Source organism: Mrakia frigida, assembly GCF_051309035.1.
Source record: "Mrakia frigida strain ATCC 22029 unplaced genomic scaffold BDY24scaffold_8, whole genome shotgun sequence".
Taxonomy (NCBI): domain Eukaryota; kingdom Fungi; phylum Basidiomycota; class Tremellomycetes; order Cystofilobasidiales; family Mrakiaceae; genus Mrakia; species Mrakia frigida.
The window spans coordinates 1-23,340 of record NW_027481273.1 but is presented as its reverse complement, the minus strand read 5'-3'; the positions used below and the strand labels follow the sequence as shown (position 1 = coordinate 23,340).

General features: G+C 55.3%; 10 protein-coding genes across 10 annotated transcripts; 5 read left to right on the top strand and 5 right to left on the bottom strand.

Moving 5' to 3' along the window:
* Window positions 1-70: 70 nt before the first annotated feature.
* CYR1 (adenylate cyclase) lies at window positions 71-4,939 on the bottom strand. The gene is made up of 4 exons (XM_076639489.1): window positions 3,262-4,939; window positions 1,272-3,178; window positions 805-1,173; window positions 71-727 (listed from the first exon to the last, which is right to left on the bottom strand). Exons 1-4 carry the CDS (start codon window positions 4,668-4,670, stop codon window positions 528-530), a joined length of 3,885 nt encoding a protein of 1,294 aa, XP_076498399.1. The 5' UTR covers window positions 4,671-4,939; the 3' UTR covers window positions 71-527.
* Window positions 4,940-6,852: 1,913 nt separating this feature from the next.
* BDY24DRAFT_382302 (uncharacterized protein) lies at window positions 6,853-8,057 on the bottom strand. Its single transcript, XM_076639488.1, has 2 exons — window positions 7,495-8,057; window positions 6,853-7,292 (listed from the first exon to the last, which is right to left on the bottom strand). Exons 1-2 carry the CDS (start codon window positions 7,846-7,848, stop codon window positions 6,897-6,899), a joined length of 750 nt encoding a protein of 249 aa, XP_076498398.1. The 5' UTR covers window positions 7,849-8,057; the 3' UTR covers window positions 6,853-6,896.
* Window positions 8,058-9,876, top strand: BDY24DRAFT_382301 (uncharacterized protein). Its single transcript, XM_076639487.1, has 3 exons — window positions 8,058-9,104; window positions 9,182-9,271; window positions 9,342-9,876. The coding sequence occupies exons 1-3, from the start codon at window positions 8,279-8,281 to the stop codon at window positions 9,674-9,676; spliced, it is 1,251 nt and encodes a 416-aa protein (XP_076498397.1). The 5' UTR covers window positions 8,058-8,278; the 3' UTR covers window positions 9,677-9,876.
* Window position 9,877: 1 nt separating this feature from the next.
* Window positions 9,878-11,317, top strand: BDY24DRAFT_382297 (uncharacterized protein). Its single transcript, XM_076639486.1, has 2 exons — window positions 9,878-10,536; window positions 10,647-11,317. The coding sequence occupies exons 1-2, from the start codon at window positions 10,326-10,328 to the stop codon at window positions 11,306-11,308; spliced, it is 873 nt and encodes a 290-aa protein (XP_076498396.1). The 5' UTR covers window positions 9,878-10,325; the 3' UTR covers window positions 11,309-11,317.
* Window positions 11,318-12,518: 1,201 nt separating this feature from the next.
* On the bottom strand, window positions 12,519-13,579 carry BDY24DRAFT_271260 (uncharacterized protein). The gene is made up of 3 exons (XM_076636909.1): window positions 13,490-13,579; window positions 12,991-13,416; window positions 12,519-12,759 (listed from the first exon to the last, which is right to left on the bottom strand). The coding sequence occupies exons 2-3, from the start codon at window positions 13,410-13,412 to the stop codon at window positions 12,723-12,725; spliced, it is 459 nt and encodes a 152-aa protein (XP_076498395.1). The 5' UTR covers window positions 13,413-13,416; window positions 13,490-13,579; the 3' UTR covers window positions 12,519-12,722.
* Window positions 13,580-13,859: 280 nt separating this feature from the next.
* BDY24DRAFT_382292 (uncharacterized protein) lies at window positions 13,860-15,201 on the bottom strand. Its single transcript, XM_076639485.1, has 7 exons — window positions 15,078-15,201; window positions 14,808-14,940; window positions 14,491-14,726; window positions 14,295-14,405; window positions 14,136-14,189; window positions 13,991-14,033; window positions 13,860-13,901 (listed from the first exon to the last, which is right to left on the bottom strand). The coding sequence occupies exons 1-5, from the start codon at window positions 15,092-15,094 to the stop codon at window positions 14,141-14,143; spliced, it is 546 nt and encodes a 181-aa protein (XP_076498394.1). The 5' UTR covers window positions 15,095-15,201; the 3' UTR covers window positions 13,860-13,901; window positions 13,991-14,033; window positions 14,136-14,140.
* Window positions 15,166-19,011, bottom strand: BDY24DRAFT_271000 (P-loop containing nucleoside triphosphate hydrolase protein). Its single transcript, XM_076636908.1, has 6 exons — window positions 18,620-19,011; window positions 18,484-18,512; window positions 18,214-18,308; window positions 17,969-18,140; window positions 17,007-17,908; window positions 15,166-16,919 (listed from the first exon to the last, which is right to left on the bottom strand). Exons 1-6 carry the CDS (start codon window positions 18,812-18,814, stop codon window positions 15,463-15,465), a joined length of 2,850 nt encoding a protein of 949 aa, XP_076498393.1. The 5' UTR covers window positions 18,815-19,011; the 3' UTR covers window positions 15,166-15,462.
* Window positions 19,012-19,058: 47 nt separating this feature from the next.
* Window positions 19,059-19,694, top strand: BDY24DRAFT_382290 (uncharacterized protein). Its single transcript, XM_076639484.1, has 3 exons — window positions 19,059-19,158; window positions 19,233-19,335; window positions 19,418-19,694. Coding segments are annotated over exons 1-3 (339 nt in total). The 5' UTR covers window positions 19,059-19,156; the 3' UTR covers window positions 19,652-19,694.
* A 16-nt stretch (window positions 19,695-19,710) lies between these two features.
* Window positions 19,711-20,891, top strand: BDY24DRAFT_382289 (uncharacterized protein). The gene is made up of 3 exons (XM_076639483.1): window positions 19,711-20,058; window positions 20,155-20,623; window positions 20,731-20,891. Exons 1-2 carry the CDS (start codon window positions 19,817-19,819, stop codon window positions 20,576-20,578), a joined length of 666 nt encoding a protein of 221 aa, XP_076498391.1. The 5' UTR covers window positions 19,711-19,816; the 3' UTR covers window positions 20,579-20,623; window positions 20,731-20,891.
* Window positions 20,892-21,370: 479 nt separating this feature from the next.
* BDY24DRAFT_413381 (uncharacterized protein) lies at window positions 21,371-22,903 on the top strand (the record flags this gene model as incomplete). Its single annotated transcript, XM_076643184.1, has 6 exons — window positions 21,371-21,594; window positions 21,669-21,783; window positions 21,866-22,045; window positions 22,131-22,240; window positions 22,360-22,546; window positions 22,646-22,903. The coding sequence occupies 6 exons, from the start codon at window positions 21,371-21,373 to the stop codon at window positions 22,901-22,903; spliced, it is 1,074 nt and encodes a 357-aa protein (XP_076498390.1).
* Window positions 22,904-23,340: the final 437 nt, after the last annotated feature.

The following is a 23,340-nucleotide window of genomic DNA, read 5'->3' as shown; positions in this document are numbered from 1 at the left end:
GATTGGGACGAAAGAGCGTGAGGAAGGGAGCGAGAGGGAAGGGAAGAGGAGAGAGAGAGAGAGAGAGAAAGAGAAGGCGACGCGTCGGGATCGTTTCAATCTTGTTTTCCGACCCTTTCTACGCGAAATCGAGAACTGAGGCGAATCGGTCGAGGGTGCGCATCCTATCAACGTAACATAATCAAAGAGGAAGAGAGAAAACGAACTACAACAACCGGATCGAGGCTACAAGGACGAAGAGGGAAAGAAGGAAAGAGATAAGTGGACGTGGAAGGGTATACTGAGAGAGGATGGCAAGTTGAAGAGAGAAAGCGAAGAACGAGATTAGGTGAGGTTGAGAACTTGAGAGCGAGAAGAAGAAAAGCAAAAGAGAGGAGAGATAGAGAAGAACACAGACAGGATATAAAGAGGTGGGTGAGAAGATAGAGAGATGGGGATAGCTAGCGTGTATGCGGGAGACGATGAGAGAGATGCGGTCGATGAAGCGAGAGAAAGATAGAAAGGAAGGAAGGGAGGAGGAGAGCGACCTAATCGAGAGCCACCGACGAAGGGTCCTGCGCAGACGACGTTGAGGGCACGTTCATGAGGTTTCCGAACAGAGCGAGAGCGTGGTTGATGAGCCTCGGCTCAACGTTGGTAGCCTGAGTGAGGGCGGCGAGGACCGAGGAGAAGCCTCCGAGTTGTTTGAGGTAGAGGGTCGAGAGGGAGTTTTCGATTCGGATGGAGACTGTTTGCGGGCAAAAAAAGCGGGTCAGCATAGATTTTTGGAGCGGAGGGGAAAGCAGTAAGTCGAATGTTACTCACGAGAGTCCAAGATCTGTAACAGTTCGTCGTCCGTTCGTTCCGCTCCGATGATGGGAAGGAGGAGGTCCGGATTCCTGACGCTGTACCTCGAAGCTCGATTGTCCATCTTGCTGTTACTCTTCGTGAGAGCGGTGGAGTGAGTGTGAGCGTGGGAGTGGGTGTGGGTGTGAGCGATGGTTCCGGAGGACGAGAGAGCTTCGAGTCTCAGGCAGAGGCTGGCGAGTTGTCGAACCTCATCGACGTTGACGAGACCGGCTTTGGGTTCGAAGATGGTAGCGGCTTTGATGTCGGGTTTGGTAGTGGTGAAGTTGAGACGAGCAGCGATGGGGGTTGGGTAAACGAGGGAGAGCTTTTCGGGAGTCTCGAGACCTGAGAAAGATATGGAACGGAGGAGGGAAGAAGGTCAGCGACGCGTCTCGTCACCGTCTTCTCTCGTCGCGTCGAAGATCAAGGAAGGAAAGACTCACCCTTCAACTTCTTCTCTCCCATGTACGAGATCCTGAATCCAAGCTTCCTCAGCTGACTGATATGCGGACCCATCTTCTCCTCCGCCTCCAAAGCAGCCTCCGCCGCCAAAGCCTGATCCTCTCCTCCTTCCACCTCCTCCAACACCGCAACCTGCTGCTCCAACGAATCGTAAACGTCCTGAATCTCGTTCACCACATCCCTCGACACCGTGATCTGACCTCCGTCGGCTGCTCCAGAGATCCTAGCGGCTCGGTTGACGATGGGACCGAAGTAGTCCATCCTCTTGGTGACGGGATCGGCTTCGCACACTGGGTTCCCCCAATGAATCCCCATTCGAACCGAAATTCCTCGGTAGAGCAGCGTCCCGTCCTCGTCTCGGATCTCCTTCCCGTCCTCGCACTCGAGGATCTCCCGAGGCCAGTCCTCCTGCATGAGCAAGAGCTGACAGGTGAACGTCCAGAGGAGAGCTCCAGCGACGGTAGGGAACGATACGACGAACGCGTCTCCTTCCGTTTTGACCTCGTATCCTCCGATGTTTCGAAGTTGACGACGAAGAAGAGCGTTGTGCATCTTGATGGCGATCTGCATCCCTTGGTTCGTTTCCCAGAGCGACGTCGAGTTCTTGATGTCGGTGAAGACGAGAGCGACCATTCCGGTAGGAGGAGGGATCTCTCGATCCAGTCGAGCGAGCGTTCGATCTCCGATGTCGTCCTTTCCTCGTCGACCCTGTCGCTGCTTGTAGTACGAGTCGAGTTGACTGGCGTCCTCGATGGCGATCTGACGCGTCCTAGCTCCTCGAGCGACGAAGAGATCTCCTACTCCGATGATCATGACCATGATGCTTCCGTCGGCTCCGTATCCCAAGGCGAAGTCTCGAAGCTTTTGAGCTGCCATCATCGGGTTCTCCTTCTCGGTTCGAGCGATGTCGACGGCGGTTTGGTAGGACATAAAGTCCCAAAGACCTTTGTTGGCGAGGATGACGAACTCGTCCGACTCGGAGAGCTGCCACTGTCGAACGTCTGGACGAGCGTTGATGGAGGGGAGGAGGTGGTAGAATCCGAATCCTCTCGACATGTCGAGATCCTCGTTGAGGAGTCCTTTGGGAGAGATCCATCCCTCGGCTTGACGAATCCTGGCTGCCTCGCTTCGATCGAACGGTTCGTGCTTGTGGGAGAGAAGTTCGGCTGTTCCTTGCTTGGAGACGACGGCGAGGGCGAGTCCAGCGTTGGCGACGTAGAGGGTCTTGTCGACGATGTAGGCGACGACTCCGGAGGCTCCCGTCCTGAGAACGGTTGCTGTCTGAGCTGGGATGGATCCGAACTGTCCTCCGCTGAGCGACGTGTTCCCCGTGCTGGCCTGAGATCCCTTCCTCCCTCCAGGTTCCGTGATGGCGAAGTTCTCGTAGCAAGCCTTGTTGAGGAGGAGGAAAGCTCGTCGGAACGCGTCCTCGACTCCTTCTCCCTCTCGAAGCTTCCCGAGCTGCTCCGAGAACGTGGGAGCGAACCATTCGGCGACGTAGGACTTGACTCGAGCGATGAGGGTAGGCGTGGAGGTGTGGGCTCGGCCGAAGATTCCAAAGAGGGACTCGTTCTCCTTTCCTCGGAACTGAGGGACGACCATGTCGGAGAGGAGCATGTGCTCGTACTTTCCGAGCGTGTCCGAGATTCCGTAGGCCATGTTGTTGACTTCGGAGAAGGAGGTTCGGACTCGACGATCGTCGCCTTCGTCGGGGAGAGGAATTCGGAGGGTGATGTCCATGAGACCGAGGACTCGAAGGTGGGAGAGAGAGTTGAAGTTGGCGATGTCGGGCGTCGTCGAGTTGTCGTACTGGTTTCGTTCGTTCGGCTTGATCTCGAGTCGTTTGTTCCCTGAGAGATTGAAGTAGCGGAGCTCGATGTTCTTCGTCCTGGAAGAAAGAAGAAAGAAGAGAAAGGGAGTCAGTAAGGGAAGGAAAGACGCGAGAAGCGAGAGAGGTGAGAGAGAACGGACCAGTTCCAGTCGAACCTCCAGTTGTTGATGTTGTACTTGAGAACGTTGCTTCCGACGTCGAGGACCTTGAGGTTGACGACTGCCGAGAGCTCTGCTGGAAGCGACTGTAGCTTGTTCCCGTTGAGATGAAGGATCCTCAACTCCTGCGAGTCGTTCGTCAGGTCCTCCGCCGGAATGCTCGTCAACTTGTTCCCCGAGAGGTAGAGAGCGACGAGGTGGGTGTTCTTCCTTAAGGTTCCCTCCGGGATCTCCGAGATCTCATTGAAGCTGAGGTTGAGCGTCGAGAGTTCCGAGAGGAGGGAGATGGGGTCGAAGACGTCGTCTCCGAGACGATTGTCGGCGAGGTAGAGCTGTCGAAGGCTCAATCCGAGGGGAGGAGAGAGTTTCCCGGTGGGAGTCTGGGTCCCTGAGCTGGCTGAACTCTTCCTTCCGTTCTCGTCGACCTGGATCCTCTCGTTGGCCGGTGGTGGATCGGGGAAGGTCTCGAGGAGGTTCGAACTGACGTTGAGCGTCGACAAACTCGAGCATAGCCAGAGACTCGCTGGAAGGTCCTTGAGGTTGTTGTTGTGGACGTTGACGACGACGAGGTTCTGGAGTTTGCTGAGTCCTTCGGGGAGGGCGACGAGGATGTTGTCCGTGCAGTGGAGTTCCTTGAGGAGGGAGAGGTTTCCGATGCTTTCCGGGAGCTTGACGAACTGGTTTCCGTCGAGCTTGAGGGTTGCGAGGCTGACGAGTTGAGCGAGGGCTTCGTCGGCGATGGAGGAGAGTTTGGCGAAGGAGAGATCGAGATTCGTGAGCCCGTACGACGGCGAGTCGGCGGCGAGGATGGAGAGGGAGATCTTCGTGATGGAGTTGTTCGAAAGGTTGATGTCCCTCATCTTGGGTCCGAACTGAGCCTCGACGACCTTGACGTCGTTCTTCTCCGCCTTGAGGACCTCGAGCTTGGGGAGAGCGTAGGCTGCCGTGAAGTCGACGATCTGGTTCCGACGACAATCGAACTCCCTGAGGTTCTCGAGCCGAGTGAACTCGTACGGGAGGGCGACGATCACGTTTCCGACGATGACGAGACGTTCGAGGTTGACGAGCTTTCCGATCTCGGAGGGGAGGTAGGTGAGAGCGTTGAAGGAGACGTCGAGGTCGAGGAGAGTTGGGATCTCGCAGACGATGGCGGGGAAGTGGTCGAACGCGTTGTTCGAGATGTTGAGGTATTTGAGAGCCTTAAGGTGACCGAAGTACGACGGGAGGACCGAGAGACGGTTGTTCTGGACCTTGACCGACATGAGACCTGGGATGTCCTCGAATCCAGCTTGGTCGAGGTCGGCGATCCTGTTGCACGACACGTCGAGTCGAGTGAGGGAGATGCTCTGTCGGATCGAAGGAGGGACCCTCTTGAGAGCCATGTGCGACATCCGGAGCTCTCGAAGGGTGGTGCAGTCCTGAATGAAGTCGGAAGGGAGCTCCTGAAGAGGGTTCTTGGAGAGGTTGAGGTGGACGATGGTTCCGGCGTGACGATGAAGGAAGATGGGAAAGACCTGAAGGTCTCGTCCTGAGAGATCGACGTATTCGAACGAGTCGAATGAATCCTCTTCCGTCTGAGAGAGAAGGAAGAGCAGAAGAGAGTCAGCGAGGGGATCGAGGGAACGAGGATGAGGACGCAAGACTCACCGAATCCACCGAGGGAAGTTTCGGCATCCTGTAGATGAACGAGCAGAGCAGCGACAGGTCCTCCATTCCGAGCTCCTCGATTCGATCACTCTCGTTGAATCCAGCCTGGATGAGTCGTCGTCGTTGGATGAGAGCTGGTTTCTCTCGAGTGTCGAGCGGTCGATCTGGTCGAGACGGGAAGCAAAGCGACGTGATTTGAGTCAGTTTTCGAAAAAAGAAAGACCGTGTCCAACGAAGGGAACTCACCGCTGTTCCTCTCTCGAATAAACAGTCGGTATCCAGCCTTGGCCTGAGTCGTCTTCGCCGTGAGGATATTCAGGATGTCGGTCGTCGACGACATGAGCTGACACTGAATCGTGCTGTACGTTCCATCAGACTTGTAGACTCGGAGGTAGTTCTGATTGAGGTGAAATCAAAGAGCAGGTTTGATCAGCCTTGGGTACGTTTCGTCCGAGGAGGAGAAGAACGAAAAACGACGCGTCTCGAAAACTCACCATCGGTCCACTCTGCCCACTCGCACTCGTCCCCTGCCTTCCTCCCGTCCCCGGTCTCCCTCCTCCAGTCCCAGGTCGCGCTCCACCCGTCCCAGGTCTCTTCCCAGACGAAGAACCACTCGTCATCGGTCTCGGGCCACCCGCCGACCCAGACGCGCTTCCCCCAGCACCAAAGATCGTTCCCTCCACCTCGTCCTCTTCCTTCCCACCCCCCGCCAGATCCTTCACATCGCTGGAAACTCTGTTCTTCGTCGACTTCTTCCCGCGACTCAGGATATCCATGATCCCCATCGAAGGTCCATCGCCATCCTCGTCCGTCGAATCCTCGTCCTCGTCGTCCTGATCTCCTTCGACTCCCCACGACTCAGGAGCGACCCAAGCGGCGTTGAAGGCGGCTCCGTTTAGGGGTTGAATGGTAGGAGCGGTGACGGGAGGAGGCTGAGATCGAGGGGAGAGGTCCTCCATGAGGGCTGCTGGATCGAAGGGTGGTTGAGTGGTTGGATCGACTTCCCAGAGGTGGTTTGCTCGAGCTGCGTTCGTCGAAGAGGAAGAGGAGGCGGCTCCTGCGAAAGGGTTGCTGAACTCGGTTTTGAAGAGGGAGGAGGAGCCGACGGGGTTGTTCAGGTCGAAAGGGTTGCCTAGTTCTTCGGAGGGCGAGTTGACGTTTCGAAGTTGGGAGGGACGACGAGGTTGAGAGGAGAACATCGGACCTGCTCCTTTGATGGTTTGGTTGGAATGAGGAGAGGGAGGAGTTCGTTGGTTGGGTCCGATGGTGTTGGTGCTGGGAGGAAGAGCGAAGGGATCTCGAGTGCTGAAGGGAGAGACTGGGGAGAGATCGGTGTGGGTTGGACGACGCGTCGAGGAGGCGATGTAGGACGACGAGGTGGAGGAATGCGTGGTGTGGGAAAGACCGTCCGTCCAACCTCCTCCGCTCTTGCTATCGACGCTCGAAGACGATCCTGTTGAAGCGGGACCGTTCTGCTCTCCTCCGAGTCCTCCTCCGGTGATGGGACCTCCTCCTGGTGTGGGAGGTTGCGACGCCGACGCGAAGGAAGGGTTGACGATTCCCTCCATGTGGTCGAGATCGAGGTCGAGAGCGAACATTCCTGAGACACCTTCCGAGTGAGCTGGTTGACGACTCGAGCCTCCTTGCCCTCGATCGGAGGATGGCTTTTTGCTTCCCTTGCGAGAGCTGGTCGAGTTCTTGAGGTCGTCCGAGGGAGAGGCGTCTCGAGAGGGTTTCGAGGAGGAGAAGATGCCGGAGGAGGGAGCTGATCCGTGAGGGAGAGGAGGGAGAGCGAGACCGGAGGATCCAGCTCGAGTGTGAGGAGCGGGTGGAGGATCGGGTTGTTTGGGAGCTGCTATCGATGGGGAGCGAGACGAGCTTCGGACTGGAGAGGATGAGGAAAGGGATCAGCTCGTGATATTTCGTTCGCGTCCGAAGCTTACCCTCTCTCCTTCTCCTTTCATCGTTTCTCAAACATTTTCGGCCAAGGACTTACTCTCTTCCTTCGACTTGGTAGCCTTCCTCTTGATCAATCCCAAACCTCCCAGGAATCCGCTCTTCTTCCTCTTGTCCTCTCCTCCGTTCGCAGGCAGCGGAACGAGAGGTCCAGGAGCCTTCTCTCGACCTCCTCCTCCTGATCTCTCGACTCCATCCTTGCTTCCAGGTCTCCTCTTGTCGGGAGCACTCGAGATGGCTGCGACTGTACACTGACGAGCTCGACTGAAGGAGTTGTGATTGCTGTTGGACGGCGATCCACCGGGAGGAGAGTAGCCAGAGAGATGAGGAGCTGAGGGAGAGTGGTTGAGAGGTGGTTGGGTTGGTTTCGTTGTCGGTCTCGAGGTTGGAGAAATGGGTGCTGGCGGAGCCTGATAGATAGGAGGAGCATACAGAGAGTTATCGAGAACAGTCAGCGATGTTGGAAGGGATGAATCGAAGGTCGAAGGTCGAGGGAGGACAACAATGCGAGCTCGACGCCTCCTTCCTTCCCTCCCTTCCGTGCTCGCTCGCATAGATCGCTCCCTCCTTCTCAAAGACCATCTGTAGCACGAGATAAGAAGATGTACTCACTCCGAAATCACCTCCCATATCTGCACTCAACCAAGGAGCGATTCCAGCGTCGACCTTCTCCTTCTTCTTCCCACCTTGAGAGGACCCTCGGTTGGTCGTATCGCTCGACCGATGAACTGCCAGAGCTACTCCTCCTCCAACTCCTCCATCGAGATCTCCACTCGTTCCTCCTAGTACAACTCCTGGCCAGTCGTTGCTGATTCCACTGAGCGGGTTGGTTGAATCCTCCTGCTGCCTCGAAGGGAGAGGGAGGTCTCCTCCGAACTTCTTGAGCAACACTCGTTCGCGTTCAGAGAGCCCGTCCTTGCTGCCCGAAGAGGATGAAGACGAGGTTGTAGTCGTAACGGAGGGCATCGCAACGGTTGGTGAGGTGGAGGAGTAGAGAAAGGGAGGTTTGGAAGAAGGTTGAGTTGGGAGGTAAGGTTGGAGCTTCGTTGAACAGAGAGGATCCTTGTGGCCATATAGAGTAGAGCGAAGGAGCAGTCTAAACTGAGAGAAGCTCCCTTAGGGAGTTGTCGGGAGGAAGAGAAGAAGAGAAAGTCGAGAAGGGGGATGCTGAGCGTTGGAGAGGAAGGAGAGACACGAGCAGGTCGAGACAGGGAGGCAATCATTCGCTTTGTTTCATCCCAAACGGCCATCAACTCTCAACTCTGCAACAAAACTCAAAGAACCTCGACAATCGACATGAGCACCCACAGACAGAGATGGTACAGGAATCAGGATAAGGGCGATATGAGGTAAGAGCAAGGCCTCTCGCCCTCGACGGAAGAAGGGAGGAACCGAGATGGTCGATCGTTCGAAGCTCGACGCGTCCTTCGACTCTCCAGACGAAGATTTTCCCTTTCACCTCAACCAGTCTCACCATCACACTCTTTTTCGATCTCTCGTGAAAAAAAACGAACTCGCTAACGGCCTTATCACCCATTCCTTGACCTCTCTCTCTCTCACATTCCACCTCGACCTCACCTCCCACAGAAACCCCTTCCTCCTCCATCCACCCATCCATCCTCTCCTCCCTCACCAGCACCATCACCATCCCAACGCAGTTCCTCATCAAGCTCAATACAACCTCCAATCAGCTCCTCCTTCGTCTCCTCTCCTCCAACTCAGCAGCTCTCCTTCTTCTCTGATCGGCCATCCACTGGCTCCCATCTCCTCGTCCTCGACGCATACACCTCCTCCTCCTCCTCCCAGCAGCATCGTCCACTCCTCTTCCTCTCCCCTCTCAGCAGCAGCTCTCCGTCATCCTATTCCTACGAGACCTCATCATCGAGCTCTCCTTCTTCTCCAACAAGAACAACAGCAGCAACAAGAACAACAGTCGAGCCTCGCCTTCGACGAAGCCCTAGAGGAAGAAGCCGAAGTGGAGCACGAACTCGAGCTTGCGTACGAGGAAGCGAAGGAGAAGAAGTACGATTTCTACTTCTCGGGCGGAGGGAAGACGAAGGTGGAGCAGGAAGGAGCGGTGGGAGTGAGGGAGGAGGAGCAGCTGGATCTGTTTCGGACGAAGACGACGCAGGAGCAAGAGGCGAGAACAGAGGTGTCGATTTCAGTATTGAAGTGGGATAAGGGCAAGGTGGTGGAGAAGGATCCCTTGGAGATTAGGCAGGGTGAGTCTTGATGCGATGAGGAGGAGAGACTCGGAAACGACGCGTGGACTGATCGATCATCTTCCTTCCTTTCGTAGCTCTGGCTCAGAAGAAGGCTTCCCTCGGTCAGGGTCAGGATCAGCAGCCTAGTCTTGTGAGATCTTCCTCTTCCAAAAAAGCTCCAGCAGGTTCGTTCTCTCTTCCACTCGTCCGCGGACAAACCGAAGGCTCAACGTCGACGCGTCTCTCGTTCAACAGACTCGGAAGCGCATCGACCCAACTTCCTCGCTCAAGACCTCGCTCTAGGGTCAACCTCGAGTCCCACCGATCAACCCTCCTCGGCCGAGTCTCCCTCCTCAAGCCTCGCACCCGTGCCCTCTACCGCTCACCTCCCACCCTCCGCCTTCTCCTCGAGGTCCTGTGCGAGAGCCCATCTCGCATCGGAGAGACTGTTCAGTTCGAGAATGGAGAGAGGGAGGGTTCTTGGATTGGAAGGAGGGAAGAAAAGCGGGAAGATGAGAGTGGTTGAAAGGGAGAGGCTGGAGGAAGGGTTGGAGAAGAGGTTGGGAAGAGTGTTGGGTTGGAGGCTTTGATTTTTTGCTTCGCTTTTTTTTTCTCGCAGTCCTTGGTGATCGATTGAACGAAGGACTAGATACTGGAGCAGAACAGCGCGTCGGTCTCACGATCGTCAACCTCGCTCGGACGTCTCTCTTTGAGTTTCCGCCTGGGGTAGATATCTACTGAAAGCTTCGAAGCGAACTGAAATAGAGAGTCTCTTCCAGGCTGGAGGGGGAAAGACTCGGCAGAGGTGGCTGAGAGATTCGCTGCATTTTGGTCTCCGCTTTTCCCTTTCTTCCTTCTTGTTGGCAGAGAATCTTCATGCAGGATGGCTATGCTAACGAACGTGGATGTTGATTGCGAGGAAGATGCTAGTGGGTTGAGGACGTGGGTAAGGTAACCATGAGAGATGGGGAGGGAGGTGAGTCGTTTCGAGGGAGGGGGATGGGGGTGAGAGGGAGACGAGAAGCGAAAGAGGGAAAGTAGGTAGACGAGCGGGGGAGGGAGAGAGAGAGAGAAAGAAAGAAAAAGTAAGCAAGGAAGCAGAAACAAGAGAAGGAAACGAAAACGAAAACGAAAACGAAAACGAAAACGAGAAGGAGCGAGCGAGGGAAGAAAGAACTAGTCTAGAGAAGAGAAGGAAGAAAGGGAAAGAGAGAGAGAGAAAGAAACGAGAAACGAGAAATGAACCACGAAACTACGAGAACCGAGAAAGAGCAAAAGAGAAAGGGAGAAACGAAGGCAAACAAAGGAAACGCGTCGTCGACCTCCCCATCAAGCGCTCGTCTGCGTCCCCGCCTCCACCAAGTTCTCGTACCCTTCCCCTCGGATCTTCCCCTTCTTCCTCTTCCCGCGCTTGTTCTTCCTCTCGTGATCTCGTCGTTCAGAGCAGCGGCTACTTTAGCGGGTCGGAAAAACAAAACACGAAACGACGAGGGAGTCAGCCCTCGTAACACAAAAAGGCTCTCGAACGAGAAAGAAGAAGGAAGAGACCCGAAAACTCACCGACACTTGCCGTTCTCGTCCTCATCGCAATCCCACTCCTCCTCCCCTTCGTTGTCCTCTTCCAGACCCATCGAGTTGCCCTCGGGTCTCTTCTCCTCCTGCCCTCCCTCGTCGTCGTACAACGGCTCTTCCTCCCCTCCTCCCGCACCCTTCGACCTCGAACTCCCTCCTTTCTTCCCTCCTCCCTTCCTCCCACCAGAACTCTTGCTCCCCTTCCCCGTCCCGTTCGCCACCCCACTCGCCCGTTCCTTCGCTCTCCTCCTCCTAGCAAGCATCTTCTTCCTCTTCTCCACGACCTTTCTCTTCTCCGCGCTCGTCCCGTAGAACAGCTCGTAGTCGCAGAAGACGCAGATGTACTCTTCCGAAGGAGGGTCGTCCGGGTTCGGTGGCAGGCTTGGGTTGGTGGAAGAGCGGTAGCGGGAGGGTTGAGCGGAGAGGAAGCGGGTCGGAGGAGGGAAGAGCAGGTTGGCGAGGAGGGAGGCCGGGTTGGTTGGCGCTGGGGGTTGTTCGGAGAGGAGACGGGTTGGGACGTCTGGAGGGAGGAGGAAGGAAAAAGACGACAGGGGAGTCAGTTCAACGAACAAAGAGCCTCGGGAAGATGGGAGACGAGAAGAACGACAAGAACGACAAAGAGAGGAAACGACTCACAGTTCTTCATGTGATGAGGGTTCGCAGCGTTGGCGAGAGCACTCCTCTTCTTCTTCCCCGTCTTCTTCTTGTGCGTCGTTCCTCCTCCAGCAGTACCGTCTCCTTCCTCCCAAGGAGGTTCAATCGACTCGACGACATCGTCCCTCTTCGGTTTCGTCGGAGGGAGAGGAGCGGGCGTCGGGGTAGAGTTCGTTCCAGCTCCAACGCTATCCTTCCTCGTCGTCGTCGTCAAAGAGGAACCCGTCCTCGTCTTGGACGTCGACGTCGACGGCTGTTTGGGAGTCGTCCCAGCGACGAGAGGCCTCGAGGTCACGACCTTCCCAGCTCCAGGATCGTCCGCTCGAGGAGGTTCGTCCGTCGTCTGAGTTCCGACGTTGATGTAGGTGTCCGGATGATGCTTGGTCGTAGGAGGGAGGGTTTTCCTTGCGTTCGAGCGAGGAGGAGGGGAAGAAGAGGTGGATTCCGAGTCGTCTCCGACGGCGGGAGCGACGGATTTGTAGTTGGTCGTGTAGAGGTGGAGACGATCTCGTAGGGATTGAAGGACTTCCTGGATGTGTTGTTGGAAGGCGAGGGCTAGAAGAAAGAGAGAGAGAGAGAAGATCCGTCAGCTCCAAGAAAAACAAAGGGCGACGAGCTCGGACCTCTCGACGACGACTGACCTGGACTGTCGGACTCAAACGTGAACCGTTTCTCCTGCAACTCGACACTAGGTTTCCCCTTCTTCCCACCGAACCACTGCATCTCCTCTCTCACCACCGCCGTCACACTCAACCCGTCCTTGGTGACCATCTCCCTCACTCCCTTCATGGCTCCGACGCCTTCCCTCGGTCCTCCTCCCTTCGCGAGCTTCTTCCTCCTCCTCCCCCAAGCAAACGAGTCTCCTTCACCACCATTCGCTTCTCCGCCACCTTCCCAGCCTTTGCCCCAAACGCTGCCGCCAAACTCTACGGCCTTGTCCTCGTCGGGAGCGAGCCATCCTTCTCCTCCGTCGGCTTCGACCATGAGTCGAGAGGAGAGCATTCGCTTCCGTTCTGACCAGACTGCTTTGGACCAGAGGAAAGCTCGACAGGCTGGACTGGATCGAGCGAAGGGCAGAGAAGTCGGCTGAGGGAGAGCGGTGAAGGGTCGAGAGGTGTAGCCTCGAGGGAGGTGAGGGAAGGTGCTGAAGTGTTCAGAGGAGGAGGCAGTTGGAGGAGGTTGGTGGTGGTTGGAAGAGTGAGAAGAGTTGGAAGCTTTGTTGCTGCAAGGTGGAGGAGGAGAGTGAGGTGAAGGGTTCGGGTGCGTGGGAATCTTTCGTCTGCGAGGGAGGGAGGGAGGAGCAGGGGAAGAAAGGAGGTTTCAGGGGTCAGCTTCGAGAGAGCTCGGTCGTCGGAGGAGATGGCCAGAGGGAGAAGGGTCGAGGGAGGTTTGAAAGATGGTGGGAGGATCTTACTTCTTTGGAAGACTTGTCGTAGTAGGGTGGAAGCTGTTGTCGCAACAAATTTGAAAGGGAAAGATGGGAAGAAGGAGCAAAGAGGTGGAGTCAGCATCCGGAAGGGAGGAGGGATTGCCACGTCGAAGCCCTCCTTCCCCTTAGAGCAGAAGGCACTATAGATCTCTCTGCCCCAAAGAGACGAGAGAAAAGTATATATATGCACCCAGTCCAAGCTCCTTCGAGTCGAACCGAGAGAGGGAAGAGAGAAAGAAGTCGACTCACCCATCATCCCAAGCTTCTCCTCCTCCTCCTCCTCCTGTTCCCATCTCGCCTTCGAACCCTTCCTCGTCATGCCCGTCATATCTCGTTGTTCCCTCGAACTCTCCCATCCTGAGATCTATATATCCTCCGCTGGAGGATCCAAACAGATTCGAACTCGTTCCATCGAGGTTGGAAGGACCGAGCGAGAGCGTGGCCATCCTTGAAGAAGGACTCGTCGTAGGATTCGACGCAGGGGATCCGAACCGAGAAGGTAACGGGCGGAGAGGTCGATCGGGAGAAGAAGAAGAAGAAGAAGAAGAAGTGGGGTGATCAAGTTGGAGGGTGCTGGTGGTGGTGGTTGGAGGAGGAGGGGAGGAAGGGGAGGGAGGAGGAGGTCGATTCACCCTTCCCTCGTCGTTCAAAGAAGGAGAACAAGCGATCATTCAACTGTAAAAGAACAAAGAGGAGCGAGCGGTCAGGGAAAGCAAAGGTGCGGAGTAGATGGAGAATGGAAGCTCACCCTTTGGAAAGATTTCTATAGATCGTGGCTCGCTCTGTGTCAAAAGAAAGAGAAAGGAAGGGGAAGGAGGAGGGAGGGAGTTGGAGGTCGCAAACGAGCAAGACAGCCAGGCGCGGAGCAGCCAAGCGCGGACTCAAATCGGATCGAAAAAAAAATCATCTCGTTCTTGTAGAAGCGCTAGCGAATGGAGTTGTTGAACCAGCAAAGAAGAAGGAAGAAAGATCATCAAGAAAGATCGATCGTGCGCCAATCTCTCGGACCCGTTCGCTTCCCTTTTCCTTTCCTCCCTTCCCGCTCTCTCTCTCCCCGACTGAGCTACATACTTCAAACTCCAATTGAACGGGACGCTTAGTTAAATTGAAGGAGAAAAGGGGGCATGGATATCGAGGAGAGGTGGGGCAAGAGAGAGTATCTGGGTGGGAGGGATGGACGAGACAAGAGGGGAAGGTGGTCAGGAAGATGGGGAGGGAATGATGGAGGAGGAAGGGAGGAGTAGTTCACGCAGATTAGGTCGACAGGTATACGAGAGGGTAAATGGGATGATCTGTTGTGGAAGAGGGACGGAAAGAGAACGAGGAAGACAAAGGAGTGATCAGCTCGACGTGATCCTTGGAAACGAGACTGGGCTCGAGCGACCTGGACTCACCTGAGTTATCTCTTGTTGAAGAATTCTAGAATCGGGTTGGAGCTAGCTTCATAGCTGATAGTTTCGAAGGAACGAAAAAAGGAACGGAGGAGGAAGATCAGTCGACGCGTTCCAAAGAGAACGACTGAAGGCGAGATCGAACGGGCTTGAAGAACTCACGCTGATTCCTCGACCCTCGTACGAGGTGTAGCAGCCACGACTGCATCCGTGGAAGAGCTATGCGAAGGAGCCGGACCGAGAAGATCCTTGAAGTCGCTGAAACCACTGAGCCTGAAGGAAGAAAGAAGGAAAGGTGAGCTCGGTCGGCGACTCGCCTCGCCCTTCCCTCCTCCACGCGTGTATGTAGTAGAGTCACGTTGAAGGACCCATCTCCTCCTCCTTATCCACCTCTTGCCGCTTCGCATCCAAGTTCCGGAGTCTCTCCTCCTCCCAGAAAGCAGCGATATCCTCCCTCTTCGCCTCCATCCCTTTCGTCAACCAAACATGTTCGAGAGCAGGACTGGGTTCGTTAGGGAAGACGGTTTGAATGAAGATCATGACGGCTGTGAAGGTTGGTTTTGCCTCTCCATATTTAGTGATCAGCTCGTGATACTGCGTCGGAAGTGAGGAGGAAGAGCGTTAGCTTGCACGATAAAGGGCGGACGGGTCGAGGAGGCCGGAGAGTAGACTTGCAAGTTGATTCGGAATGGGCAGGGCTGAGCCTTGACGAGTCATCTCGACCAAAGCATACTGGGGCATGTTCCATATCCTGTAGGCCTGAAGATCCGGGATGGTAGGGAGAGTGGTCGAGAGAGAGGAGGGGGATCTGAGAAGGGAACGAGGAGCGAGAACGTCAGCTCGTCCTTCCTTCCTTTCTTTTCTTCAGCTCGTCGCTCTCATCCCTCTCTGAAGCTGCAATTCGAACCAGAATCGTGGTGTTAGTATTTCGTGATGTTCACTCACCGAGTTGGGAAAGTCATGGCTGATTCGTGGAGGAGGGAAGGAGGAGGAGATGGAAGTCGGGGAGGAACAAGTTGAGCTCGTTGAAGTCTGCGTCGTCCAGAGGGCTCAAGAGGAGCGAGAACTGCTGGAAAGCATCTCGCTGTTTAGATAAGCCGAACACTTTTGATAGCGGAGGATATCTATGTAAAGAAGGTATAAAAATGGTAGTTTCGATCGAGCGACGAACGCGTCGAGTCGAGTTGTCGAACGAGATGCTACCCCATTGCCTCTCGCCTCCGTTCCATAAGAAAATACTGAAAGAACGACCCTACATCAACCCAGCAGGGCAGTAGATCTTCCCATCGCACTGAAAGCGAAGATCCTGCTCGCTTCTCCCCATCGCCACTCACTCCTCCTCCCTCGAATCCCTCTCTTCCCTCCTCCTCACCGTCCCCAAATCCACATCTCCCCACCCACCCTCCTTGCTCTCAAACACACCCCCACCTCCACTCAGACTCCTCAGCTTCCCAGCGTAGCTCCCCATCTCCGCCAAAGGAACCGAAGCCAACACCGTCCTCCTCTGAACGCGTTCTGCCGACATCAAACTCAACGACGACGATGCTGAAGGGGAGATCCAGGATGGTGGGAGGTAAAGATCCTCTTCCAGCGACGACGACGAGCCCGCGGAAGATTTGGAACCGATGGAGGACATGTCCTCGTCGCCGAGTTCGGAAACCTGTCCTCCTCGTCCAATGAGATCCGTGACGACCTTCCCTACGTCCGCTTGAGAGACTCCCCAGATCTTGGTTTCGACGAGAGGTTCGAGGATGGTAGGATGAGCGAGTTGGATGGCTTTGCGAAGAGCTGAGTGGATGGCGCGAGCGAAGGCTGCTGGTGGAGGAGTGGAGGTTGGAGGAGGAGCGGACGATTTGGTTGTTTTGGACGAGGATGACTTGGGAGAGGTTTGTTTCGAAGAGGGTGATTTGGAGGAAGTGGGGATGGAAGAGGGAGGTAGTTCGGTTTCACCTGACGCGTCGAGGCAAGGAGTGAGATGGACTCGGAGGTGGGAGAGAGGAAGAGACATCAACGGTCCTCCTCTGGTGATGGCCGAGAGAAGGGAGGAAGAGATGGAGGATTCCAACGCGGCGAGAGGACTGTCCGTCGGGATGTCTATCGTCACGTCGTTCCCTGCCCAATCCGCCAAGTTCTCCCCCTCCCCGTTCTCCCTCAACTCTGCGAGCTCAGCGTCCGTCAACCGCTCGATCTCCAGCTTCACCGTTGCCTCGGAGTTCCCCTGTACCCCTACCACCGCTCCCTCCCACGTTTCGACGAGCTCCGTAGGTCCTCCTCCCTCTCTCACACTCTCCCTCATCGAAACTCGCATCGCTCCCGCCCTCGCCTTCACTCCTTGCTCGTCCTCCAACCTCCTCAGCGAGATCTCCAGATGAAGAGGTCCCATTCCGTGAAGGAGCGTCTGAGCTTCAGGATCCTCGAGTTGTCCGTTCTCGTCCATCTTTGGCCATTCCAGTCGAAGCGAGGGATCCTGACGAACGAGTCGATCCAGAGCGTCTCCGACGACCTTCTCCTCCTCCTTCCCGCTCATCTGGATGGCGACCGAGCAGACGGCGTTGGGGACCTCGACTCCTCGAAGACGCGTTGGTGAAGGAGCGAGTCGACGAGGATCCGATCCGTCGAGGAGGGTATCTCCCGTTCGAGTGTGCTTGAGACCGAGGATGACTCCGATGGAACCTGGAGGGAGGAAGTTGACTTCGATGGGAGTGGAGGCGTAGAGGAGGAGGATTTTGGAAGGTCGTTCGGGCTCCGATACGCTGGTGTTGAAGAGAGCTGACTTGGTGAGGTTGCCTGAGGAGGGAGAGAAAGAACGTGGTTAACGGGGAAAGCGAGACGACGCGACGAGAAGGGAAGCTTGATGGAAGCGTCGAAACTGACCTGAGTAGACTCGAACGAAAGTCATCCAGCCTCTCTGATCATCCCAGACCACCTTGAAAGCCAATGCCACCACCCTGGGATCCGAAACTTCCACCGTCATCTCCTTCTCTCCAGCAGCAACCAAAGCTCCCTTGCTTCCCTTGACCTTCCCCTTCCAACCTCCAGCCTTCTTCTTGCCCTTCCCTTTCTTCCCACTCGATCCTTCTTCTCCGCCTTCCACCTCCTCTTCTATCATTCCACCGACGACGATCGCAGGTCCAACCTCTCCAGGTCCAGGAAGGTAGTCGAGAACTCCGTCGAGTAGAACCTCGACTCCGATTCCCTTGAAGGCTGAACCGCAAAGGACAGGGAGAGCTTCTCCGCTGAGAGTGAGGGCTCGAATGGCTGATCGAAGGGATGCTGGAGGGAGGAGGAGATGGGAAGGGATGTTGGATTTGGGAGAGGGAAGGTCGAAGAACTCTTCGAGGAGAGGCAGATGGTGCGTCGAGAGGGTTTCGATGAGAGCTGTTCGAGCGAGGATGGCTTCTTGTCGAACGGGATGGTCGAAGGGTAGGAGTGGTTCCGAGTTGGTGTTGGCGCTCTTCTTCCCAGACTGTTCGTCCTCCTCCCAGGGGAAAGTCTCTCCCTCTTCAGCGAACTCGTCGAACACGCGTCCTTCCGTCTTGATCTCCTCCCCTCGCTTCCCAACCCATTTCCAGACCTTCCCGCCAACGATATCGACTAGTCCGACGACTCCTGGGTCCCCTGACTTTCCGTTGGCTACGTCGAACGAAGTGATAGGAAGAGCGAGGAGGAGAGGAAGAGGGTGAAGTCGGTTGAGGGTTGAGAGGAGGGAGTGAGGGAGGTTGGCTCCTGGTCGATCGAGTTTGTTGACGAAGAGGATCCGAGGAGTTACGTCGTATCTGCACCGTCGCGTCTCAGTGTCAGCCTCTCGTCTTTGAGGAGGAAGAAGCAGGACTGACCTTGTAAGCTGCTTCCAAACTCCTTCAGTCTGACCTTCGACTCCTTCGACTCCGTCCATCACCACGATAGCTCCATCAACGACTCGAGCTGCTCGCTCCACTTCCATCGTGAAATCCACATGCCCAGGGGTATCGACGACGTTGATGGTGTGATCCGACCACTGAACAGGTACTGAAGAAGAGAGGGAAGAGGTCAGCTTCGTTGAAAGCTCAACGAAGGGAAGGACGCGGAAGTGGAGACGAACTCGATGCAGATTGAATAGTGATTCCTCGTTCTCGTTCGGCGGGAAGGAAGTCGGTTGATGTGGTCCCAAGATCTACCGTTCCAGGATGTGGGATGCTAGAAGAAGGGAGGGAAAGTGAAGAGTCAGTTTGGTGAGCTCGGATTGTTGAGCTCGGACTTTTCTCCTTCTCCTTCCCTCCCAGCTTTTTCGTCCTTTTCCAGCGTACTAGAGGCTGCTAGTGCCAATCCATCGAGCTAGCGAGTCATCTGGACCAGTGGGCAGAGCACTCACTATCCAGAGTGAACGAGAATGCTCTCAGTCTGAGAGAAAAGAGAAGGCAGGAAGGAACGAAAAGAGGTCAGCTCGCTCTTCCTTCCTTCTTCCTCTTGATTACCTCTCCACCTTCAAGATCACGACAAGGACTCACCAAAGTCGTCTTCCCTGAGTCGATATGAGCAAAGATTCCTAGATTTCGGATCTTTGAGATGTCGGAATTCGGAGGCGCCAGGGAGGCGACTCGAGGAGGGAAGAAGGCTGAGGGAGAGGAGTGAAGCGATCGGCGGGCGAACGAAGAGGACCGAAAGAGGCCTCCTGGGGGGAGACGGCGGAGGGGAAGAAGCATGCGAGGGAAACGGGGAGGGAAGGTTTGGTGAAGGCCTGAGGGATGAGGAGATGGCCGTTGGGCTCACGGACTAGAGGAGGCGAGAAGGGAAGCGTCGAGCTCGTTCCGTCGTCAAGGTCTAACGAGAGCGATTCAACTGGATTTTCGTCTGGGAGCTTGGAGGAGAAGCTGAACTAGGTTCGCGTCATGTACTGAAGCTCTGAAGAAGATATCGAGGTGAGACCTTTCCCTTCTAGGCAGGAGGGGTTTCCCAACGCGTCACCGCTGCCTGCCTCCCTCTCTCCTCCCAACTCTCACCCCTCCTTCCTTCCTGCCTTACCCACTTCTATAAAGCTCAACAACATGTAAGTAGGACACCCTTCTCCACTCTGGATCCAAAACCTGGACAATCAAGCTCATTTCCTTCTCGTTCTTGCAGGTCTCAAGGAGGATCGCTCGGAGGACCGGAGGCGGCTTTCCCTGGCTCTCAACAAGACCAGGGTGTTACTGGACCTGAACCAACACCTGAGAACCCAGGAGGAGTGAGTTGGCTTTCCCCCTCGTCGGCGTAGCTCGGCTTTTCTTGCAGAAAACGAACGATCTAACGTCGTTTCTCCTCGACAGGTCTTCCCGAAATCGGATCCCTCCCCTGCTCCCTCCAGCAACGACTACACTCCTCCCGAAGCTCAGAAGACCCATCCCAAGACGGATCACTCTCCTGATCCTCCTCGAGCAGAACCTACAGCGACGAACGCTCCAGTCCCAGGAGGGGAGCAGGCTCGATCGCAGACGGCCGACCCAGTCGAGAAGATGGGTCGAAACAAGGAGGTCGAGGAGGGAGGAATGTTCGTCGAGTGATCAAACTCGTTGATATATAGGTATGCCATGGCTCTTCTCTTTGTTCCTGCCTCGTTTATCTTAGATATTCATCGAGGCAGCTGGGGAAACGCTGCGCTGTTCGAGACCTGTCGATGCTTCGACGTCTCCCTCTTCCCTCCTACTGCATCCTTCCTCTTCCACAAGATGTCCGAGAAGCTGTCTATCCCATCGATACTCTCGACTTCCTCATCAACCATTCATCCACCTTTCAAGCTAAGCCGGCATATGGCTATCATCTTCCCCTCCCTCCTCACGGTCCTCCTCCCTTGGACCCTCCTCGACTACGTCGAACACCTCTCCGTCCTCACGCCAGGCCGCGAGTTCTGGATTTCATTACCTGGAAGGACTCAGACGACTCTGAAGCCACTTCCCGTGCTTGTGTGGTAGTGAGTCTTGTCCCCTTTGCAGAAGGTGTCCAAGAATAGCCTTTTTGCGAACTCGAGCTCACTTCCTTCTCCTCTTTTCTCTCTTTTCTTCCTCAGCATCCTCGTCCACCTCCTCGTCAAGTTCCCCACCACCTCCTACTACTACAACTCCTCCCCAGGATTCCGATGGATCGCTACCTCTCCCTCCCTCCGTTCCCTCGCAGCTCCCTCCTCCTCAGCTGAAGCTCAACCCACTTCGGCTGGTCGCTGGGAATGGTCGTCGTTGGGTCTTCCCTCGGATTCTCACCCTCTCAGCAAGCAGGAATCCTTCCTTCCCTTCTGGTGGCCCCATCTTATCATAAACTTCCCCTTCGTCTTCTGCTGGGTCGCCTACATCTCTGGATCAATCGGAGAGCCCGGCGACGACTCCTACATGAGGTTCACCTACTTGGTGTACGGAGTGTCGATGGCGTGCTTCCCGTTTATATACTACATGGCTAGAGACGGTGGTGCGCTGGATATCCATGGGAAGAAGGATTAGAAGGGAGGCGGTGGAGTTGGGGAGGGAGGGATCAAGAGAGTACGCGTGAGTTCACTTCTTCCTTCTCGTTCTTCACCGCTCGATGGCTGCCGCTTGCTCGACCTAGTTGCTTTGCTAACCTTTCCCCTTACCCTCTCGTCTTGTGCCTTCAGTACGCTGCGTCGGTGTCTTCTTCAGCTCGTCGTTCGCAAAGACTACTTCAAGCGCGTCGCTTGTCGTTACCTAGCTACTTGGTGCCGTTCTTTCTGATAGTAGACGTTGATTTTTTTAGGTTGAAGCGCTCGCTTACTATCTATCGTCTACTGCAACCCGACCTGGGATTTCGGAAAGAAGGAGGCAGGCGGGAATCGAGTCGAGAAGAAGAGCAGTTCGAGCGAGGGCTAAGTTGGACTGGGAGAGAGAGAAAAAAAACGTCCAAGACTGAAACGTCGTATGAAAGAGAGGACCAGTAGAAAGAAGCCGATTTGAGATTCGAACATCTCTAGAGGCAAAATTGCAACGCGTCTAGAGACTCGCTCAACAATCGACCCCCTCCTCGTTCGAGCTCACTCGCCAACCAACTCCTCCTTCCGTTCCCTCTTTCCTTCACTTTGTCCTCGGATAGACCTCGCGTCGACGCATGTCGCCCATCAGCGCGTAGAGAGTACGTTCCTTTCTCTCATCCGTGCATACGCATACAATCCTTCTCGATGAAGCTACATAACCCTCCCCTTCCTTTGTTGACCTCAGCTCCAAATCCACCCCTCCCTTCCCTCCCGTTCCTCCCTCCTCCTTCCTCCTAGATCCATCGCCATGAGCAATCCTCGACCTCCCAACGCCAAGGAGTCATCATCCAAACTCCCAGCCTCCACTTCCTCCAGCATCCCATCCTCTACTTTCACCAAGAAACGCTCAAATCCCTTCGACCAGGACGAAGCGACCTTCACCCAACCCTCTTCCTCTCCTCCTCCTCCTCCTCCTTCCAAAGCTCAATCCACCGCCGCAACCAGCTCTACTGCGACTCTTCAGCCTTCTCCGTAAGTGTATAAATCTATGCCTAATTCTCCGACGAGACAGAGCTGACTCTCTGGGTGGCTTTCGATGGAAACAGGTTCAAGGCGAGCTCAGCCGACGGGACGAACGAGCTCAAGACGAGCCCTTCCTCTCGCAGGGAGTGGAAGCCCAAGGACGAGGCTCCTTCCAGGGAGAAAGCTCTTTGTAGACTCGTGAGTGGAAATCCTTCTCATCCAGGTCGCTGAGAAGATTTGCTGATCCACGGTCCTTCTTCCTCCTTCGCGTCTTCCTCAGGTGTCGAACCCTTCTCACCCCTTGAACCCCATCACTTCTCGAACCGGCCAGAACGCCATCGACGTCATCGTTTCTGCCTCGACTGGTCATCAGGCAAGATCCTATGGTCCCAACAGTCGAACGGCAGCTGAGTACTTCCAAGTTCGGCAGGAGAAGTTGAAGGAGCAGGCTGCTGGGAAGGTTCGTTCGCTTTCCTCCGCCGTCCCTTTTCAGATTTGCGAGTGCTGATTTGAGCTTTCTTTCATCTTCTTCCGTGGAATTACAGAAGGACGAGATCTTCAAGGGTGTGAGGGTATGGTTGGATGGGTGGCTGGGTGTAGGGGTGACGAACTTGGAAATCAAGTCGTTGGTCAACTCGCACGGAGGCACCGTCTCGTTCGTCCTTTCTTTCTCTTCTTCCTCCTCGGTCTCAACGTTCCCCCTTTCTCACTGCTATCCGATGTAGCTCATTATGCTGACTCTCAGCTTTCTCCCTCGTTTTCGCTCTTCTACAGCGAGTACCCCGGCAAGCACGTCACGCACATCCTCGCCCACCAACCTCTCTCTGCGTCCAAGAACCACTCCTTCCTCACCAAGCACAAGGGATGGAAACCTCAGATCGTCGATCCTCAGTGGGTTGACGAGTGCGTCCAGAAGGGAAAGCGAGTTGACGTCTTCAAGTTCCTGATCTTGAGTCCCTGCGTGAGTCTCTCTTCCTCCTCTCTCTCGTTCGCTTCTCCCCTCTCACTCTCTTCCGTCCCAAGAGCTGACCTTTTTCCTCCACATCCTCGGCTCTCTCAGGACCAACCCCGTGTCGCCTCTTTCTTCGGATCAGTCAAATCTCAGCAAGAACCGGACGCGAAACGTCCCAAACTCGTCGCGTCGAAATTGACCTCTACTCCCTCAACCTCAACCTCAACCTTCTCCTCTTCCTCCTCAATCGGACCTCGATCTCGATCAGCACCCTCAGTGAGGGGAACCTCTTCCATCTCTTCTTCTTTCTCAAAGTCAACGGCGGTCAAAGGACACTCGTGGGAGGAGGCGATTGAGATCGATTGAGTCGTGCCGCCTTTCGTGGTTTCTCGCCCTTCCGATCTCTTTCTCTCTCTCGGTTTCATTCTATTTCAAATTTCTCCCTTTGTTGTTCGTTCGTTAACTACTCTTTCCTCTTGCCACGCTTGCTCAACCTCCTTATCTTATGACTGAAACGACTCTCCAGAGACCCCTCTCGAAGAAGCGACGCGTCTTTCTCTCCGAGCCGTCACCTCCACGTTCCGGACCGAGACCAAGTCCAGTACTTCCAATCTACTGTTTCATATCCGAAAGTTACTTCTCTTAGCAAGAGCTCAGTCATAGACGACCTCGGGCGGATTTTGATGGGCGAGCGAGCGAGTTGGACCCGGTTGATTTCGTGCACTTCCGCTCGTTCCCCAACTTCAACTTCACTTCTAGCAACGAAACTCGGTGAGGGACCTCTTACAGTTCATATGGACTCG

Bases quoted from the DNA above. Each gene is read 5' to 3' on its own strand.
- CYR1 (XM_076639489.1), bottom strand. From the start codon at position 4,670: ATGTCGCACATGGCTCTCAAGAGGGTCCCTCCTTCGATCCGACAGAGC. The intron at 3,179-3,261 runs GTCCGTTCTCTC...TCTTTCTTCCAG, and splicing joins TGGAGGTTCGACTGGAACTG to GACGAAGAACATCGAGCTCC. The intron at 728-804 runs GTGAGTAACATT...GCCCGCAAACAG, and splicing joins GTTACAGATCTTGGACTCTC to TCTCCATCCGAATCGAAAAC.
- BDY24DRAFT_382302 (XM_076639488.1), bottom strand. From the start codon at position 7,848: ATGCCCTCCGTTACGACTACAACCTCGTCTTCATCCTCTTCGGGCAGC. The intron at 7,293-7,494 runs GTGAGTACATCT...CCTATCTATCAG, and splicing joins ATATGGGAGGTGATTTCGGA to GCTCCGCCAGCACCCATTTC.
- BDY24DRAFT_382301 (XM_076639487.1), top strand. From the start codon at position 8,279: ATGGTCGATCGTTCGAAGCTCGACGCGTCCTTCGACTCTCCAGACGAA. The intron at 9,105-9,181 runs GTGAGTCTTGAT...TTCCTTTCGTAG, and splicing joins TCCCTTGGAGATTAGGCAGG to CTCTGGCTCAGAAGAAGGCT. The intron at 9,272-9,341 runs GTTCGTTCTCTC...CTCGTTCAACAG, and splicing joins TTCCAAAAAAGCTCCAGCAG to ACTCGGAAGCGCATCGACCC.
- BDY24DRAFT_382297 (XM_076639486.1), top strand. From the start codon at position 10,326: ATGAACCACGAAACTACGAGAACCGAGAAAGAGCAAAAGAGAAAGGGA. The intron at 10,537-10,646 runs CTACTTTAGCGG...CCGAAAACTCAC, and splicing joins CTCGTCGTTCAGAGCAGCGG to CGACACTTGCCGTTCTCGTC.
- BDY24DRAFT_271260 (XM_076636909.1), bottom strand. From the start codon at position 13,412: ATGATCGCTTGTTCTCCTTCTTTGAACGACGAGGGAAGGGTGAATCGA. The intron at 12,760-12,990 runs GTGAGTCGACTT...TTGCGACAACAG, and splicing joins GGAGAAGCTTGGGATGATGG to CTTCCACCCTACTACGACAA.
- BDY24DRAFT_382292 (XM_076639485.1), bottom strand. The intron at 14,727-14,807 runs GCAAGTCTACTC...CTTCCGACGCAG, and splicing joins TGCCCATTCCGAATCAACTT to TATCACGAGCTGATCACTAA. The intron at 14,406-14,490 runs GTGACTCTACTA...TTCTTCCTTCAG, and splicing joins GAGGAGATGGGTCCTTCAAC to GCTCAGTGGTTTCAGCGACT.
- BDY24DRAFT_271000 (XM_076636908.1), bottom strand. From the start codon at position 18,814: ATGCTTCTTCCCCTCCGCCGTCTCCCCCCAGGAGGCCTCTTTCGGTCC. The intron at 18,141-18,213 runs GTTCGTCTCCAC...TCTCTTCTTCAG, and splicing joins CACTATTCAATCTGCATCGA to TACCTGTTCAGTGGTCGGAT. The intron at 16,920-17,006 runs GTCAGTTTCGAC...CTCCCTCCTCAG, and splicing joins TTTCGTTCGAGTCTACTCAG to GCAACCTCACCAAGTCAGCT.
- BDY24DRAFT_382290 (XM_076639484.1), top strand. The intron at 19,336-19,417 runs GTGAGTTGGCTT...TCTCCTCGACAG, and splicing joins CACCTGAGAACCCAGGAGGA to GTCTTCCCGAAATCGGATCC.
- BDY24DRAFT_382289 (XM_076639483.1), top strand. From the start codon at position 19,817: ATGTCCGAGAAGCTGTCTATCCCATCGATACTCTCGACTTCCTCATCA. The intron at 20,059-20,154 runs GTGAGTCTTGTC...TTTCTTCCTCAG, and splicing joins CTTCCCGTGCTTGTGTGGTA to CATCCTCGTCCACCTCCTCG.